Source organism: Antrostomus carolinensis, unplaced genomic scaffold (assembly GCF_000700745.2).
Source record: "Antrostomus carolinensis isolate BGI_N321 unplaced genomic scaffold, ASM70074v2 scaffold43266, whole genome shotgun sequence".
Lineage (NCBI taxonomy): Eukaryota > Metazoa > Chordata > Aves > Caprimulgiformes > Caprimulgidae > Antrostomus > Antrostomus carolinensis.
Genome location: NW_010324720.1, coordinates 1,254 through 17,252, shown reverse-complemented (window position 1 = coordinate 17,252; position 15,999 = coordinate 1,254). Strand labels below are relative to the sequence as shown.

The 15,999-nt window shown below is 44.5% G+C and overlaps 1 protein-coding gene across 1 annotated transcript in view; it reads left to right on the top strand.

Annotated features, from left to right (window-relative positions):
• Positions 1 to 14,994, top strand: part of ADAMTS13 (ADAM metallopeptidase with thrombospondin type 1 motif 13) — a 19,735-nt gene extending 4,741 nt beyond the window's left edge. Inside the window, exons 9-30 of the mRNA XM_029085709.1 lie at positions 1 to 71; positions 619 to 769; positions 1,438 to 1,542; positions 2,003 to 2,154; positions 2,279 to 2,342; positions 2,888 to 3,014; positions 3,235 to 3,383; positions 4,720 to 4,840; positions 5,689 to 5,769; positions 6,037 to 6,218; positions 6,681 to 6,816; positions 8,535 to 8,664; positions 9,333 to 9,522; positions 9,879 to 10,001; positions 10,351 to 10,475; positions 11,075 to 11,245; positions 11,828 to 12,032; positions 12,560 to 12,860; positions 13,225 to 13,371; positions 13,843 to 14,019; positions 14,361 to 14,545; positions 14,836 to 14,994. The exon at positions 1 to 71 is cut by the window's left edge and continues 61 nt beyond it. Coding sequence (XP_028941542.1) covers positions 1 to 71; positions 619 to 769; positions 1,438 to 1,542; positions 2,003 to 2,154; positions 2,279 to 2,342; positions 2,888 to 3,014; positions 3,235 to 3,383; positions 4,720 to 4,840; positions 5,689 to 5,769; positions 6,037 to 6,218; positions 6,681 to 6,816; positions 8,535 to 8,664; positions 9,333 to 9,522; positions 9,879 to 10,001; positions 10,351 to 10,475; positions 11,075 to 11,245; positions 11,828 to 12,032; positions 12,560 to 12,860; positions 13,225 to 13,371; positions 13,843 to 14,019; positions 14,361 to 14,545; positions 14,836 to 14,994 — 3,252 coding nt within the window. The remainder of the gene's footprint in view (positions 72 to 618; positions 770 to 1,437; positions 1,543 to 2,002; positions 2,155 to 2,278; positions 2,343 to 2,887; positions 3,015 to 3,234; positions 3,384 to 4,719; positions 4,841 to 5,688; positions 5,770 to 6,036; positions 6,219 to 6,680; positions 6,817 to 8,534; positions 8,665 to 9,332; positions 9,523 to 9,878; positions 10,002 to 10,350; positions 10,476 to 11,074; positions 11,246 to 11,827; positions 12,033 to 12,559; positions 12,861 to 13,224; positions 13,372 to 13,842; positions 14,020 to 14,360; positions 14,546 to 14,835) is intronic.
• The last annotated feature ends 1,005 nt before the right edge of the window (positions 14,995 to 15,999 follow it).

Here is a 15,999-nt window from a genome sequence, read left to right as displayed (position 1 = left end):
GCAGGAAACCACAACAGCATCGATCTCACGTGGTCACAGTGCAGTCGAGAAGAGTTCCTGGCCTTTGTCAGGTAAGGGAATGGTCAAGTTCTGTGTGCCCATGTGGGGGTGTTTCTGTGTGCTGGGAGCTTAGGAGAGGAAGGAATGAAATTCAATAAAATTATTGGAAAATGAGGAACTGTGAATAGCTTGGGGTTTGTTTGTTTATTAGCACTTGTGTCTGTTGCTGAGGTTAAACCCAGGTTGTGCTCCAAGTAACTGGAAATTACTTTGCTTAGAGACTAACATGCCTGGGCTATGTTGGGCTCCTCAGACACTAGCTCAGCCTGGAAATTTTATTTAAAATGTCAGAGCATCTAGGTTTTAAACAAGCATTGCAGGCTGTGAGCTGGCTGAGTGAGGAACAGGCATGAGTTTCTGTTATAACTTCAGCAGCAGGGAACTGTGAGCATCTCCAGGCAGCTGCTGCAGCTAAATCCATCACAGCCCACAGTAAGCATGTGTTGTCTGGGAAAGCAACAGCCAACTCCCAGAATGAAATTCAGCAGAAGTTTGCAAACATGTCATTGTCCTTACTGCCCACAGCTGGGAAAGTGATATTTCTTATGTCTCTATCAGCACAGGCCAAACAAACTGCTTAAACGATCTGCCGGACATGGACGGCAGCATCCCTGGATGGAAGCCTGGCTTGTACTATGGAGCAGATGAGCAATGTAAAATAGCCTTTGGGAGTGTTGCCACAGCATGCACCTTTGCTGACAGCAATGTTGTAGGTAGAAAGTTTGTCTGTCTTGCTAGGGGCAGCAGGGAAATGTTCTGGAGACAAGATTCAGGAAAAGGGAACTGGGGACGTTTTTATTATAAAGGGATGGAAGGTGCTTTCCTGCCACAGATACCTTGGCAAAGAACAAACCTTCAAAGGTTTTCAAAATCCTTCCCTTTTCTCCATCACTTCCTTCATCCACATAAGTCTCCTTTAAGGTTTGCACAGTACCCAGAACCTTCTGTTCACACAGGGCCCTGATGGTGCTAGTGCTGGGTACACCTACTCAGGGCCCTGTTTTAGGGAGCTCCTGTTCATTGGATTCCTTCAGCTTCCCTGCCATTGCTCATGTCCCCGTGTCTGAGAAGTGCAGCATGGCTTATAGCTGCCATCTGGACATGTGTTGTTCATGAGGAAGCACTAAGGTGGTGAAACTTTAATTGTGTCAGTTGATCATCTTCTAGCATTACAGCTGGCAGTGATGGTCTTTTGACATGCCCACAACTTTTTGCTGAGTAACAGGAGAAATGAAGTGACTTGCTTGCCTTGTTGGGTAGTTGTGGGGAAACCAGACAATCCAGGATATGCATCATTAAAACAGAGCAGCTTTTGGGACTGCTGTGTTGATGAGCCTACGTGACTACCTGAACTCCCTGATTTTCTTGTCACACCAGGATATCTGTGAAGTTCTCTCATGCCACATACAACCAGGAGACAAATCCAGCTGTACTCGACTTCATGTTCCCCTCTTGGATGGTACTGAGTGTGGAATAAATAAGGTAAGGAGGCTGCTGATCTGATGATCAGAAGTGGATGTGGGTGCTATGCAGCTCATTAGACATCAAGACGTTGTTGGCTGGAAGGTACATGGCACTCACTGCCCCTCAGCCAGGGAGCTGAGGCCAGACACACCAGTCACAAACTGGTACTGGCTGATCTTGCTGTTTCCATCTTGTCTGTATCTCTGGAGTTGCTTTGCAGTTCTACAGCCTGATATCTGAGCTTTGCTTTCCACTTGAAATGACCTATCAGCACTTTTTTTTAACCCCAACCTCATGCTAGATCATAATTAGGAATGAAATTCTAGGCTCTTGTGGGAAGGTGCCTCATTCATCTTTGGATTCTCTGTTACGCTCTGGCCTGCAAAAAGATGGGGCCTTGTGCCACCCTTGTAGATCCCAGCTGTGCTGGGTTCACTGTGGTGCTGCTGTTGTCAATTTTCTGTATTCCTGGTCTTAGTGGTGTTCTAAGGGACAGTGCAGCTCTCTGGAAGAACTGAACCCCATGGCTGTAGTCCATGGGCAGTGGTCTGTTTGGAGCCCCTTCTCCTCCTGCTCCCGCAGCTGTGGAGGTGGAGTTATGATAAGGCAGCGGTTCTGTAACAACCCCAGGTAAGAGGTGGGCAGCTGGGGAGCTTGTGGTGCATCTTGGCTGATTCAGGGCTGTGGAGTCTGAGTTTTGCTCTTTCCTTGGGACAAACCTGCCTCTGTTGAGGAGTTCTTTTGTCATTTCCAGGCCTGCATTTGGGGGGCAAGAATGCCGTGGCACCAGCATCCAAGTGGAGATGTGCAATACTCAGGTAATGGAGCTCATCACATCTTCAGAGCTTTTTTCTTAATGCCGTTTAACCCTTTGAGAGCTGTATGGTTTGGGACTGTAATTCTCACAGCAGACTGCTCTGGGAGGGAGGACTAAAGATCTGGCATACAGCCTCTGTCTGACAACAGGAGAGGTATTTGTTCCACTGTGTCTGAAGACAGCAGTATTATTTAATAGCATTGTTCACGTGTAATGAAACATTTTCTCTGTGCCTTCAGAGCAGGACATATGCTGAGAAAACAGTGAATCACTTAATGATAGTTTTCTTTGGAGGGACATTCTTATATTGTTCCTATTTTCCTTATCCATTTATTTTGTATAAATAGCAAAGATATCAGCTTCCAAACACAATTCGCTGCATATCCTGCAGTCTCCTTTTAAAGTGGTTTTCCTTTTTGCAATTGTTTTGGTGTTTTACTTACTAGCCACTGCTTTCTGCCTTTAGCTAGTGGGTAAAAATACTGCTTGTGATTCTGTGCTCACTAACTTCTTTTCATTACCCATACAATTCTCTCTGGGATGTAGGCCTGTCTGATGACCCAGCAGGACTTTATGGCTGAACAATGTGCAGCAACAAATTTAAAGCCACTGTATCTCACTGTAGAAGCACCATCCTTTTATACCTGGACTTCTGCTGTTGGCTTTGCTAAAGGTAAGGAAAGACCGAGGAACTGTGATTTCTTTGTGATGGGGAATGCTCATGGACCTGTCTGTACTTTGAAGTCCAAAGGCCATTTCAGATTGTTTTAATTTTCATGTGAAACCTGGATGCTCTTTCTGCTAGGTCCTTTTGACTTCTTCCCATTGCTGGATGGTCATCTATGTGCCTTTCTGAAAGAGTGCTCCTTTCTTCTTCTGTCTGCCTCCTCCAGGGGACATGCTATGCAAGCACATGTGCAGGGCCATTGAAAAGGAATTCATGGTAAGCCGCGAAGACAGTTTCATAGATGGAACCAGATGTGAGCAGGATGACTCTGAGCACCACGGGGCTTTCCATCTGTGTATAATGGGAAGCTGCAGAGTAAGTGGCTGGGGAATCTAGGTGAACCTCTGACATGTAATCAGCCCCAAAGGAGTCAGTTTACTAGGAGCAGGGGAAAAAAAACAGTGTCCGGAACAACAGAGTGAGCTCTTCTCGAAAGAATAATGTTTTTTCTTAGCTTATTGGATAGAGTCCAACCAATCTACTGTTCTGTCTGTGCATCCAATGCCCTCTAGATAAGACATTCTGCTAATTATGCAGTAAGGACGTAAGGCTATTAATCCTTAATCCGAGAAGCAATTGGTTTATGCGTTGGTTGAGGAGACATCATTAGCTGTTCAGTTTACATGATATAAATAGCCCTATCAAATGCTGACTCTGTTGGAGAAAAGTTACGTGACTTGAACATACGGAGTCAGTGGCAAAATACAGAGTAAAACCTGGGAATTGTAAGTTGACAAATTGTTTGTTGCAACATCACTAATCAAAACTGAAGCTTTTTTTTTTTCCTGGATTGGATGTGAGAAAGCCATTCTTTCAGGATGACCTGGAATATAACTCCCCCGCGCTGTCTGCGTTTTAGTAACTGCTCAGTGCTGACCTGGTTGTATGTTTTCTGTCGTTTCTTTACATTCCCAGAATTTTATGTTTTTCTCGTTATCCTCCTGTTCACAATGTTTTGTAATGCATTTCCACCTAAGGAACAGCAGAGGGTGTAGGCATAATCTATTCTGATTTCTGCTGTTCTATTGGCAACAGTGATAAATATGTATGTTATGGCAGCATCTAAAGCCTGGGATCAGTGCCTCTAGCATAAATCCAGCAGTTGCACATGTTTTGCTGCTAAGCCTGCTGAGATCCTACTGTAGCTTGTGTAAATTAGTCTTGTTCGTGGGAATGAGGATAGAATCTTTTCTGAGTTCCATGGGATTGAAGGCCAGGCTGAAGGATGTGAGCTACATTTGGGTTTGGAGTTTGGGGATTTAAAGATTCCTTTAGAACCTGCCATTCATGTTTACTGTTCTCCTGGGCTTCTGCCCAGGAAAAAAAAAAAGAGTCCATAGAAGAAAGAGAGGGAGTGCAAAGCCTTTGTTTTAGGTCACAGGAGAAATCTTTCTGGGCTGCTTCTTATGGGAAAGAAAATGTCACGCAATTAATGAAACTTATTGTGCTCTCAGCTAAGACCCCTGTCCCTGCTTTGCATACTGCTGTGCAGTGATAGATCTAGGTATAAATGGATCTTTGTCTATGTTGTCTTCTTAAATTCAAATTACAAATGAAAAAGGCAATTTCAGGAATTCAGGCAATGTTGCTTTCATTCACTTGTTTTCTTCTCAGAATAGGCAAATCTTGACAGACTCTTCCCTTTGCTCAGGCATTTGGGTGTGATGGCCAGATGGACTCCAAGAAGGTAATGGACTCTTGCAAGGTCTGTGGGGGTGATAATAGCACTTGTACCAAAGTGAGTGGATCTTACACAGAAGGAAAAGCTAAAGGTATGTAGTACTCACTCTCGGACTCTAATTGATGGTACTCTTTGTATGCTGCATATTTGTATACATATCCAGTGTTCAAAATCTTCTGCATGTGACTTCTTGTTTCTACTTCTGCTTTATTTTATGGAGGATATGGGGATGGAGTTTGGGTAGTCAACAGATCTGTAGTTGATTAAGATCTGTAGCTGTTGTGTAGACAGAATGACTTCTGTCTGCAATTAAGCTTTGTTGCTACCTGTAAGGCTTGTCCTCCAATGGACAGCGTGCCAGTAAGGTGAAGAGGGCTTTATCTGTAACCCCCAGCCTTTCTGATAGAGATACAATAATGGAAGGTGACCATATCTTCTTTCTTTCCATCCCACAGTTCAAGAAGGACAGGGAACTGCTTGAGAGAGTCGAGCACAGAGCCACCAAGATTATTAAGGGAGTGGAGCATCTCCCTTATGAGGAAAGGCTGAGTGAGCTGGGGCTCTTTAGCTTGGAGAAGAGGAGACTGAGGGGGGACCTCATTAATGTTTATAAATATGTAAAGGGCAAATGTCACGAGGATGGAGCCAGGCTCTTCTCAGTGATGCCCAATGGTAGGACAAGGGGCAATGGTTGTAAGGTGGAACACAGGAGGTTCCGCTTAAATTTCAGAAGGAACTTCTTTATGGTGAAGGTGACAGAGCCCTGGGACAGGCTGCCCAGAGAGGTTGTGGAGTCTTCTTCTCTGGAGACATTCAAAACCCGCCTGGACGCCTTCCTGTGTAATCTCATTTAGGTTCCTGCTCCAGCAGGGGGCTTGGACTAGATGATCTTTCGAGGTCCCTTCCAATCCCCAACATTCTGTGATTCTGTGATTCCAGAGTACGTTACATTTCTGTCCCTGCCTTACAACACCACTTTGGTCCGTGTCACCAATTGGAGACCTCTCTTCACACATTTGGGTGAGTTGAATGAAATGGAGAGGAGGGACTACAGGCAGGGCTAAAACAAGCTTGTAAAAACAAGAAAATGGAATCTGGGGGGAAGTTCTTGATGATGCAATTTGTGGGATGCTCTTCAGTGGGAAGTGGTAGAAGCCATGCTTTTTGGGATGCCTGACTTAAATCAAACTGGTTTCTAGCGAATGAGCAGTCTATAGCTGCCAGCACCAGGGAATCCAGGGGACCACATCATGTCTCTTAATGCCACTGCTACTTCTGCTCCTCCAGCTGTGAAGGTTAAAGGAGAGTATGTGGTTGCTGGAAAAGGAAAAATCTCACTGAATGTCACCTATCCTTCAGTTCTGGAGGACAACCGGATCAAATACAAAGTGTTTCTCACCAAGGACAACCTGCCGAGCCTGGAGGAAGTCCATGTGGATGGGCCAACACAAGAAGTAATTGAAATACAGGTAAATTAAAATAGCAGAGTTGGAAAGGGGACAGTCAGAACTGACCAGGCTGAGTTTGTGTAGCTCTGTTGCAGTGCAGAATGCAGTTGTAATAAGCTTCATGCCCAAGGCCAGTGGAGATGGTGTTCACTAAGAGTGATGGTGTTGCTCTCCTTGGGAAAGGTTGAGGGTTGGCTGCAAGTCTTTCTATAGGTCTGTTGGCTTTCAGCAAATCTTGAGGGATGATTGTGTTGGGAAAAGCAATAATGAGTTAAAACTTTTGCTTGGCTTAATCTTTTTTTCAGTGCCCTGTGCACAGAATTCACAGGGTGAGTGCTCTGACTGCATCTGGCAAGAATTGACAGTCGTAGCCTTGAGGCTCAGGATTGGATGGAAAAAAGGGGGACTAGCTTCTCTTGTCTCCATCCTAAGAAATGAATCTGAGCTGATATGTGCATTGACCACAACTTTGTCCTTCACCAGGTCTATCGAAGGTATGCAAAAGAATATGGCAATGCCACCAACCCAGACATCACCTTCAGTTACTTTGTCCCCAAAGAGAATCTGATGTATATGTGGATTCCTCAGCAGGGACCATGTTCAGTGACCTGTGGGGAAGGTGAGGCAGCAGTACTCAATCTTTACTTTTCAGAGATCTGGGCAGAATTCTAGTTTGGCTGGTAGTCACACAGATCTTTACTCCATGGGCTTTCCTGGGCTAACTGAAAGAAATGTGACATCAGTGACTCATACTTGCTTAGAACTTACTAAATAACTGAACTGAATATAAAAGCAAATTGCTGAAAGTGAGCTGCAGTTGTCAGTGTTAAACTGAACCAAAGAAAAGAGTGGTACAGCTTTTGAATTAAATTGGCAAATCAGGAAATGAGCTGAATCATCAAAGTGATAGTGCAAATGTTTGATCATGAAGAGGATTTTTAAACAGGTTTTAACCAAACTTTTGGGTTTAAGACTAAATAATTTTATAAGATTTTTCAAAGTTATTGAAGACTGTAATTTGAAGTTGGCTAAACATCAAAAGTCTGAGACCAAAGTGGTATCTAGTGTCTAACTAAAGCCTCAGAGATAATTATGCAATTTCCTTCTTAGAATTCTGTTCCTGCGCTATGGCTAATCCTTTCTGTCTCCCTGAAGAAATCATAATGCAGATTGTAACAGATCACTCTGGTAGACAGTCCGACCTCTTGTTCACTAGATAATACAGATGACACTGGCAAGCCCCTCAAGACTTTTATGACAAGGATTTAGAAAATACATTCATGAATGCTTATGGAAATCAATCTATAGGACTAGTTATGGCTGGAGAGCTTTTCCCCAGGAAATTCCCCAAGTGAACTGATTGCTAAAACCCTGAAGTAAAGAACTCAAAATGCTCTAGGGGCTCCTAGCTAATGCAGTCACAAACAAACAAACAAATCAGGAATCTGGGACTTAAAATAATAGAAAGTTGAGAATCCGAGCTGAAATTGCATCTCGAGAGCTGAAAAGGATGCTTAGGCCTCCCTTAACAAGAGACATTATTTGAAAACAAGGAGGGTGGTGAAGACAACATTGCTGATTGATTCTTGACATTTGCTTCTCAAGGTCATGCCCTTTGAGATTCAGGAATACCTGTCTCCTTGTGGGTAGCTCATTCACTGTGAAGGAGACTCTTTACAGCTTTGCCTGTAACTTCTTTGAGTTTGGATTTTCACCTGTTTTACTGTTAGGTTCAGTATTCTTTAAAATCTTGTTTATAGCTGTAGTTTATGAATATTTCATTTATTGCATGCCATCAGCACTGCAAGTCTGCAGTTGCTCTCCCAGTACCCCTAGTCTGGTTTTGAATATCGATGATCACTTTGAGGACATTGGCACAGTGCTGTCTGGGTACAAAGGCTGCGTGATGATATTACATGATTAGTGCTACAGAACATAATTTAAAAATGGCTGATTGCTGGAGCATTTTTTCAGCAACCTGTCCCTCATCAGTCAGACATCAAGATCATTAGAAGTAATTTGGACCAAATTAGGATTGATATCCTTTTTCTTGCAAACATCCAGTTTAGAGCAATCTTTCAATTTTGGCAGTGGATTATCCATCAAACTTCTCATTTTCTGGGGTGTTCATCTTGGAAAGTCACTTCAAAACTCTTGGGGAAAATTTATATCGGAAAGAAGGGGGTTGTGTGTTTATAGAAAGTCTGTATTCCCAAATACACTATTTTCCTACAGAGATGATTTGGGTAAAGCAAAATTACAGCGTCTTCCTAGCAAAATAGAGGTGAACTGTTCTATTTGTTTATAACTTCCCTTCCTTTTCCTTTTGTATCCCAGGGATACGACCAGTGGATCATGTGTGCTTCGACAAGACAAAGAATGAAATAACAGAAGATCAGTGGTGTCTGGAGCTCCCACAGCCCCGTTCAGACCACAAGCCCTGTGCCATGGAGCCATGCCTGTACAGGTTGGTGTTCCTGGAAGCTCAGCTGAATTATTGCTTTGCTTGTCCTTTCTCTGCCAGCTAACCCAGACTCTGCAGTCTCATTTGCTTTGTGCAAGGTGAAAAAAAAGGAGAGGTATGAAGTAGTTTCTTCCTAATGGTAATAGGGTAGCAGATCCCAAACCATGTTCTGTCTTTCCTGGTCCCATGAGGTAGTTGAGATGTCAGCTGAATGAACAGGAGAGAGTCCTTCCAATATTTTACAGTAGTCTCCTAAATGGAAATACTTTGAGGGCATGGCCAGAAGATGATGTCTGCTCACATCCTTTCTGAGATTGTGCCAACAAAGATCTGATCTTACTCTGGAGAAGACCCTTGTGTTAATTAGACTGGAAAGAGGACCAAGAGCCAAGCCTGCCCAGACATTGATCTCATAGACATTTTAGTGTTTAATAAAAAGTGACTACACTGTGAACTATAGCTCTTTAGCTTAGGTGCTTTTAGTCCTAAAGAGCTGTCAGTGCAAGGGCATAAATTTCCAGCAGTTTTTCCTCTCGGTCCCATCCAGACAAGGCTCTTGAAATAGAGAAGCTAAATACTTTGTATGACCTCTTACTGTAATCAGTGCCATGATTAATAAACCTCCATGATCCAGATGAGAAAATAGGATGATACAGTTACTTCCCATTTAGGTGGAAGATGTCTCGGCTAGATGAATGCTCTGCTGTCTGTGGAATTGGAGTTGCCCAGCAGAATTTGACCTGTGTTCAGTTTCATGATGGATTGGAGACTGTTGTGGACGACAGCTTGTGCCCAGCAGAAGAAAAACCCCTCTCTGTTGTGCCGTGTGTGGTTAATGTCTGCCCTTTAGGCTGGGACAAAGTGAGTTTACTGACTTGGCTTATTTCGGGAGTCTCACTGGGAGCTTTGCACTTGAGATCCACAGGAGGCTGCCAGTTAACAAGAACCACCTCACTACTGGAGTCTGGGAGGGTGGTTTACATCATCTTTGTGCCTCTGTGCTGGACTCGGGAGTCTTGGCTGTTGGATGTCCTTAGCTATTCCTGATACTTGTATGCTCTGCAAAAATGGAGGAAGTGCTAAAATGTGCCTCTTTCTTCAGTGACAGCAAATATGTCGTAGGCTTGATCTGGAGGTGTACCCCAGCTTTGTTAGTTTGGGACCAGTGTGGAAAGCAGGTGCCAATGTCAGTCTGGGTCTTTTTGCTCTGTTCTGAGGAGGAAGATGCACGCTTACTTCAGGCTTCGGAGTCACTTGGGCACATCCAACTGGAAAATCGAACCGTGTATGTGTGGAGCCCTCTAGCCGGAGAGTGTTCTGTCTCCTGCGGTAGAGGTGAGGTCTTTCAGTGCTGCAGGGAAGTGTTACTTGGCTGTAGGTGTGAGCTCAGTGCCTAGGAACCTTAAGGAACCTTTTGCCCTCTACAGTTCTAAGTGCATGTGTTGCTGTGATCATGGTTTTTTTGAGTCTGGAAGAGGCAAGGGGACCAGTCTTAGACAAGGAGTCGTTTAGAGGGCTGGCTGGCTGGTGCTGTGCTTCAGAGTTGGGAGGGATGAGTGCAGTAAGTGTGCCTGGGGCATGGGTGGAGTTTGCTTCTTTTGCACACGCAGATGCAACTGATACTACTTGGTGTATTTTCAACCCTTGCATGCATGCCATGCAGTGAGATTGCTTCCCTTTCTAGGTAAGACTCAGCTACAGTATGTATGTGTGGCTTTTGACACCAAAGAAGAAACTCAAGAAGAAAACTGTCATCCAGTGCCAAAACCAGAGGGCAGGATGGAAGTCTGTGACCTTAGTCCCTGCCCACCAAGGTAAAGCAGTTACCAGGAGACAACGAGCCAGTGAGAGGTCTTTTCTTTCTGTCTTCAGGGCATCGTAAAGTAAGAGTCAGGCTACTCTGAGAATGTTATCTTCCTCTCCTCTAGTTTGAAAGCACAGCCAGCGGCAAAAACAGTCACACTGAGGAAAACTGAGAGTCTTTCCTGGGCTGGTATATTCTCAAGCAGAACTAAGTGAAGTCTTTGGAGTTTGAGTCCAGGGAAAAACTGAAAACCTCTTGATCCCTTATTACCCTGGGGAAGTAGGAACAAATCCATAACTGCAAAAGGTGGTGACATATTTGCCACCTGTAGTTTCCACATAATATCAAGGAAAGCAGCTAGAATTAAATGTTCTAAGAATCTGGAATAGCTGCTCTGAGAACTGAAGGAAATTGACTGCACTTTCTTTAGGATTTATGGTATTGCAGACTGCACTCAGTGGGGTGACCGCTGATCTCTCAAACGTGAGCCCAGTGTGTATGTCTGCATTAACAGAATTACAGTTGTACTTCAATAGACTGGTTGGATTTCAACTGCAATGAAGATGAGGAATAGCTGGAGGTACTCACTGATGACTGCGTTATTCCCAGGTGGCATTGCAAAATGAGCTCATGCGGTGTAAGCTGTGGAGGAGGTGTGATGCACAAGGTCGTCTACTGTGCAAGGGAGAAGGCAGAAGAGATTGTGGCAGACACCCAGTGTGATGGTTTAGCTTGTCCACATGAGCAGAGGCTGTGTAATTTGAAGCTGTGCCCTCTGAGGTCAAATTGGCCACCTGGGCCACAAGAGCATGCTCTGGGGAAGAATGGGTGTCCATGGACATGTATGGTGTGATCTAGGATATGGCTCAGGGTTGATAAATGGGGCAGAGCTTGCCCTGCCCTATTTACTATGAGACTGGAAAGCCACTGGCATCTGAACTTTTTTTATGTGCTATAGGATACTACTCCCAGGATGAAGTGCCCTGGGTTGGTTTCTGATCTGACTGTTCAGAGCAGTGTGTGTTTTGGAGGGAGATAAGATTGTTTTTGCAGTTAAGCCTGTGTATGCCACCCTGGGGAAGGCAGTAATGGATGCAGAGTGATACTCAATGTGTATTTCAAGTCTGCGGGCTTCTTGCAAAATGTGAACAGCTTCTGTTTGTATCCAACTCCAAACCTGCTCCAGACTGCCGCGCCTTGTTTCAAAGGCTACTTTTGAAGTACCACAGGCAGCAAAGCGTGTGAGGTAGAAGGGTGAAGAAAGCTGCTGAGAAGCAGAAGGGGGAAAATTGTACAGTAAGAGATAGCAGAGGGTGGGAATTCATCACTAAATTAATTTTTCTCTCCCATGTCCTCTGTCAGATGGAAGGTAACCCAAGCTGGCCCCTGTTCCTCCAGCTGTGGGCTTGGCTTAGCTGTTCAGCTGGTCATCTGTGTGCAGATTCACCAAGGCAAGGAGATTTTGCTGGAGGAGCATTTGTGTCCCGTGGCAGAGAAGCCCCTTACCAGTGTCCCTTGTGTCATCCGAATGTGCTCTTATGAATGGAGCTTCAGCGAGTGGACAGAGGTATTTGCTCCTGTTCAGATGCAGCACTTGGTGTCCAGTGCAGCGGTTCTGCCCAGGATCACCTCCCTAAAGCATACACATTCACCTCCCTAAAGCATACAGGGGAGAAGTACCGCTTCTGCCTGCTATATTTTACTTCTGACAGAAATGCTAAACTGCTTCTAGGGATTTTTTCATCCTTTCCACTGCCCTGTGTTTAGCAGCCATAGGTTTGCTTCCCACCTTTCTCAGCTAAGGTTTTGGCTGAGGTTTAAAAATGGTCCTTGGCATGTTTTCTTCTGGACTGCAGATCTTTTTGGATTTTTTAGGAAGTGGTTCTGCAATTCAAAGATAGAGTTTGGAAGATCCCCTGGAAGGTGGGCCATCTTATAGCTGATGAAATCAGAGCACTGAAAGGGCAAGTGATAGAACTGCATCAGTGTACAAAAAAAAATCAGCCCTCCAGTCATGCCTGAGCCAATACATGTATTTATTTCTAAATACCAACTGAAATGTGTATAAAGTCCTGTGGGTTTCTTCCTCTGCAGTGTTCAACTTCGTGTGGGAATGGCATTCAGACACGACAGGATTTCTGCCTCAACCCGTTAACCCGTAAGCACGTGAACCCCATCTTCTGCAGGCACTTCCCCAAGGCCATTGTGGTACGTGGCTGTTCTGCAGGGCCCTGTCCTGAGCAGGCAGTGGGGACCAGGTCCCCCGGAGCAGAACTGCACACAGTGACACCAGCCACACATCTGACGACAGCTGCAACCGCCGAAGAGGCGAGATACAAGGACCTGGATCTTCCTCTATCTGCTGTGCCTCAGGAACAGACAAAGACCAGTGGAGGTGAGAAGGACGTTACCCAAGGGTAGATATAGGTGGTTATTGCATGCAGCTGGGTTGTAGTGACCTTACTGCCATACACGGATGGGAGTGTGGGAGGGAATGCTTCTGGTTAGGAGGGACAACATGCTGTTCCTTCCATCATGCCATGGGCTGTCTGTGTTATCTGAGCTAGGAACAATTCCCTTCCCTGGGCTTCCCAAAGCTCCTCTGACTTGGGACTCCTTGGGGCAGCAGCTGACTCTATCTGTGCTTTACCTGGAAGGCATGCACTCGTTGGTTCATTGTGCCATGAAGGGAATGGGGGCTGTTTTTCAGCAGCTGTAGTTCCTTCTGGATATGTTCCTCATCTGTCTCTGCTGTACAGGTGTCTGTGGAAGGCTCTTTCTTAATGCCACTGGGATCATAAACATGATGGGTGTTGGGAGCAGCGACTGCACTGTGGCCATCGGACGTCCTCTCAGGGAGGAGATAACAGTCAGTATCCTGGAGAGCTCCCTCAACTGCAGTGCAGGTACTGCCCAGGGTGTGCTGGGGACTAGCCTGGCCCTTTGGGAAATCTGCACCTCTCTGCCTGGGTGCTTTTGGTGCCCTGAAAGGTTCTTGCTGCCTTGGAGCCCGTGTGATCTCTGAAACCATTTTACAAGTTTTTCTGTCCCACCGAGTCGTAGCCAGATGGGACTAAATGAAGATTATGCCTTTCTTCCCCCTATATAATTGTTTCTTTACCTGTTTTGTTGATAGATATGAGATGAAAGGAGTTTATGGGGTTAAAGAAGCTGCTTGCTTTGGCCTGTTGTAAACTCTTTCTGTAGTATACCATCTTGTTGGAATCAGTACAGTTAGATTAGTTAACTGGAGTGTTTTAATGACAGATTTTGATAAGATAGGAACAAGATTCAGAAATTACTTTTTTCTAGACCTACATAAGATAGGTTGTGGCCTTTTACTTAGTGTTTCTCGTCCCTGTGCTCATCCATTCCAGGTGAGGTAGTGCTGTTTTCTGGGCGAATGATGTGGCGGACAGGCTGCAGGAAGCTCCCTTTGTCACTGATAAATTCCAGAACAAACACACTGATTGTGAAACAGCGTGTTTTGCTGCCAGGAAATGGGGTCATTCTTCAGTACAACAGCAGAAATGCAACTAAAAAATATTACCAAGGTACCTTACTGAAAGCTTTGCTATTGCTTTAGCTTAAGGCACCCATGACAAGACCCACAGAGTTCCACGGATCATGGTTGCCTATGGAAATCTGTGGAGATCTTGCTTTGTTTTTATCAGCTAATAAGTCCCTTATTGAGGAGTGTTGGAATTAATATTACTTGTGGACTACTCCTCCATTTTAAAGGCAAGCCCTCTGCAGGTGTTTGCTGATGCTTGGAGGTTCCCAGATGAAAATCCTTAGAGAAACTTTTCTGCCTGTGTTTAATTTAAATTTCTTTCTTGGAGATGCTGGACACTTCTCTAAATCATTATTTTTCTGCTCCCTTTCCCCCTCTCAGACTGTGACAAGCAGCTGTTTGGTCCCCAAGGTGAAATAGTGAATCCTGTGCAATTGCCTGATCAAAGGCAAGAAGTAGTGTGTCGGACCTTCATCAACGTGGCTCCTCGGCATCGCATAGCTATTCGCGCCTTATATACTGACCTGGGCAGTGAGAGCAACCAAACACATTTTAATTACATCCTGGTGAGTCAGAAACCTGAAGGGGATGATTTGGATGGGAACAGACCCAGCTCCTCATTAGAGATTTCCATCCAGATGCAAAGATCAATTGCAAATCCTAGAGGATCGGACTCTGATCTCCATTATGTAAATGTCAATGTGAATGAGCACTTCTGATGTGTTCTGTGTTTCTTCTAACCTTTGTCCAGGGCAGCTTTTCCTCCGAGTGACCAATTTGCAAGTCCCCCCAATATTTTGTGGGTAGTTCTCTTATAGGCTACTGTGACATAATGGTCTGATCTTTCTTTATGCAGGTCCGTGATGTAAGCACTATGAAGACGATGGTGTTCCATGGGAAACAACAATTCTTCTGGCAATCAACAGGAAGCCAAGCTGAAATTGAATTTCATGAAAATGTTAAGGATCACAGAACCAGTTTCTGGGCTGAATATCATGCTATTGAGCCCAAATAAAAGGGGCCAGGGCCACTGCATTGAGAAAGGCTGTGGTCCAGTTAGTCCCTGCTGCCTGTTCACTGCTTGAGGTCACATGAGTCATTTAATCTTTTTGCAACTGCTTCCCCATCTATTGTGTACGAACAATAATATTTACTGACTCCTTTGGGATCAGTAATATTTATAAAGGTTAGGCAACTGACATGGAACTAACAAATATTTAATAAATAGTCATATGGATTTTCTGTCTGTGCTGATTGGTATTAATGCAGTTGACATGTCTGCAGTTAGTGACTTGGACACTGAAGCCTCAGGGTCCTCCTCCTGTATTATGCTATGACTTTTTAGGATAGTAATTTAATTTCACAGTGACTCAGTGTCCCATTACAAACCTCTGTGTACCACAAATTGCTATGATTATGGTTTAGCCATTAAGTTCACTCTCCTGCAGTGTAAATGCCCCTTAAAACTGAGGCCTGTTGAAATTCTGGGATGTTATAAAGAAGACAAAGGTGTGTATGAGGACCAACTGCTAGCACAAGAAGACTAGAAATGTGTGAGGGCAAAACAGTTTCATTGCCTAGGAGGGTTGTGGAACACCAGGATATGTCACTCACAGATCTGGAATGTTTTCAGGAGCTGGCTAGGGTGAGGCACCGCTGACTTGGTCAAGACCTGGTGGTGGTTGGCTTTATATGGGAGGACTAAATGACATCCACAGGTCCCTCCGCAGCTGCCTCTTCTGTGGTTCTACTATTCTATATCTGACAGTGATACCAGTACTTTTCTATGGGAAAATAAAATAATTCTGTATCTTAATGATGGGTTTGGTGCCAGGACACATTTACTCAGATAAGCACAGTAGCTGTGCAATTAATCTTGCTTGTATCTTCACCTCAGAGGAACTGTGCAATGAGAGCTCGGTGAGACTGCATGATACAAGTTGTAGCAGGAAGAGGTATTTTAAAGCAGTGACAAATACTCAAGATTCGTTTAATTACATTTTTTTAGGTTGTTTTTATT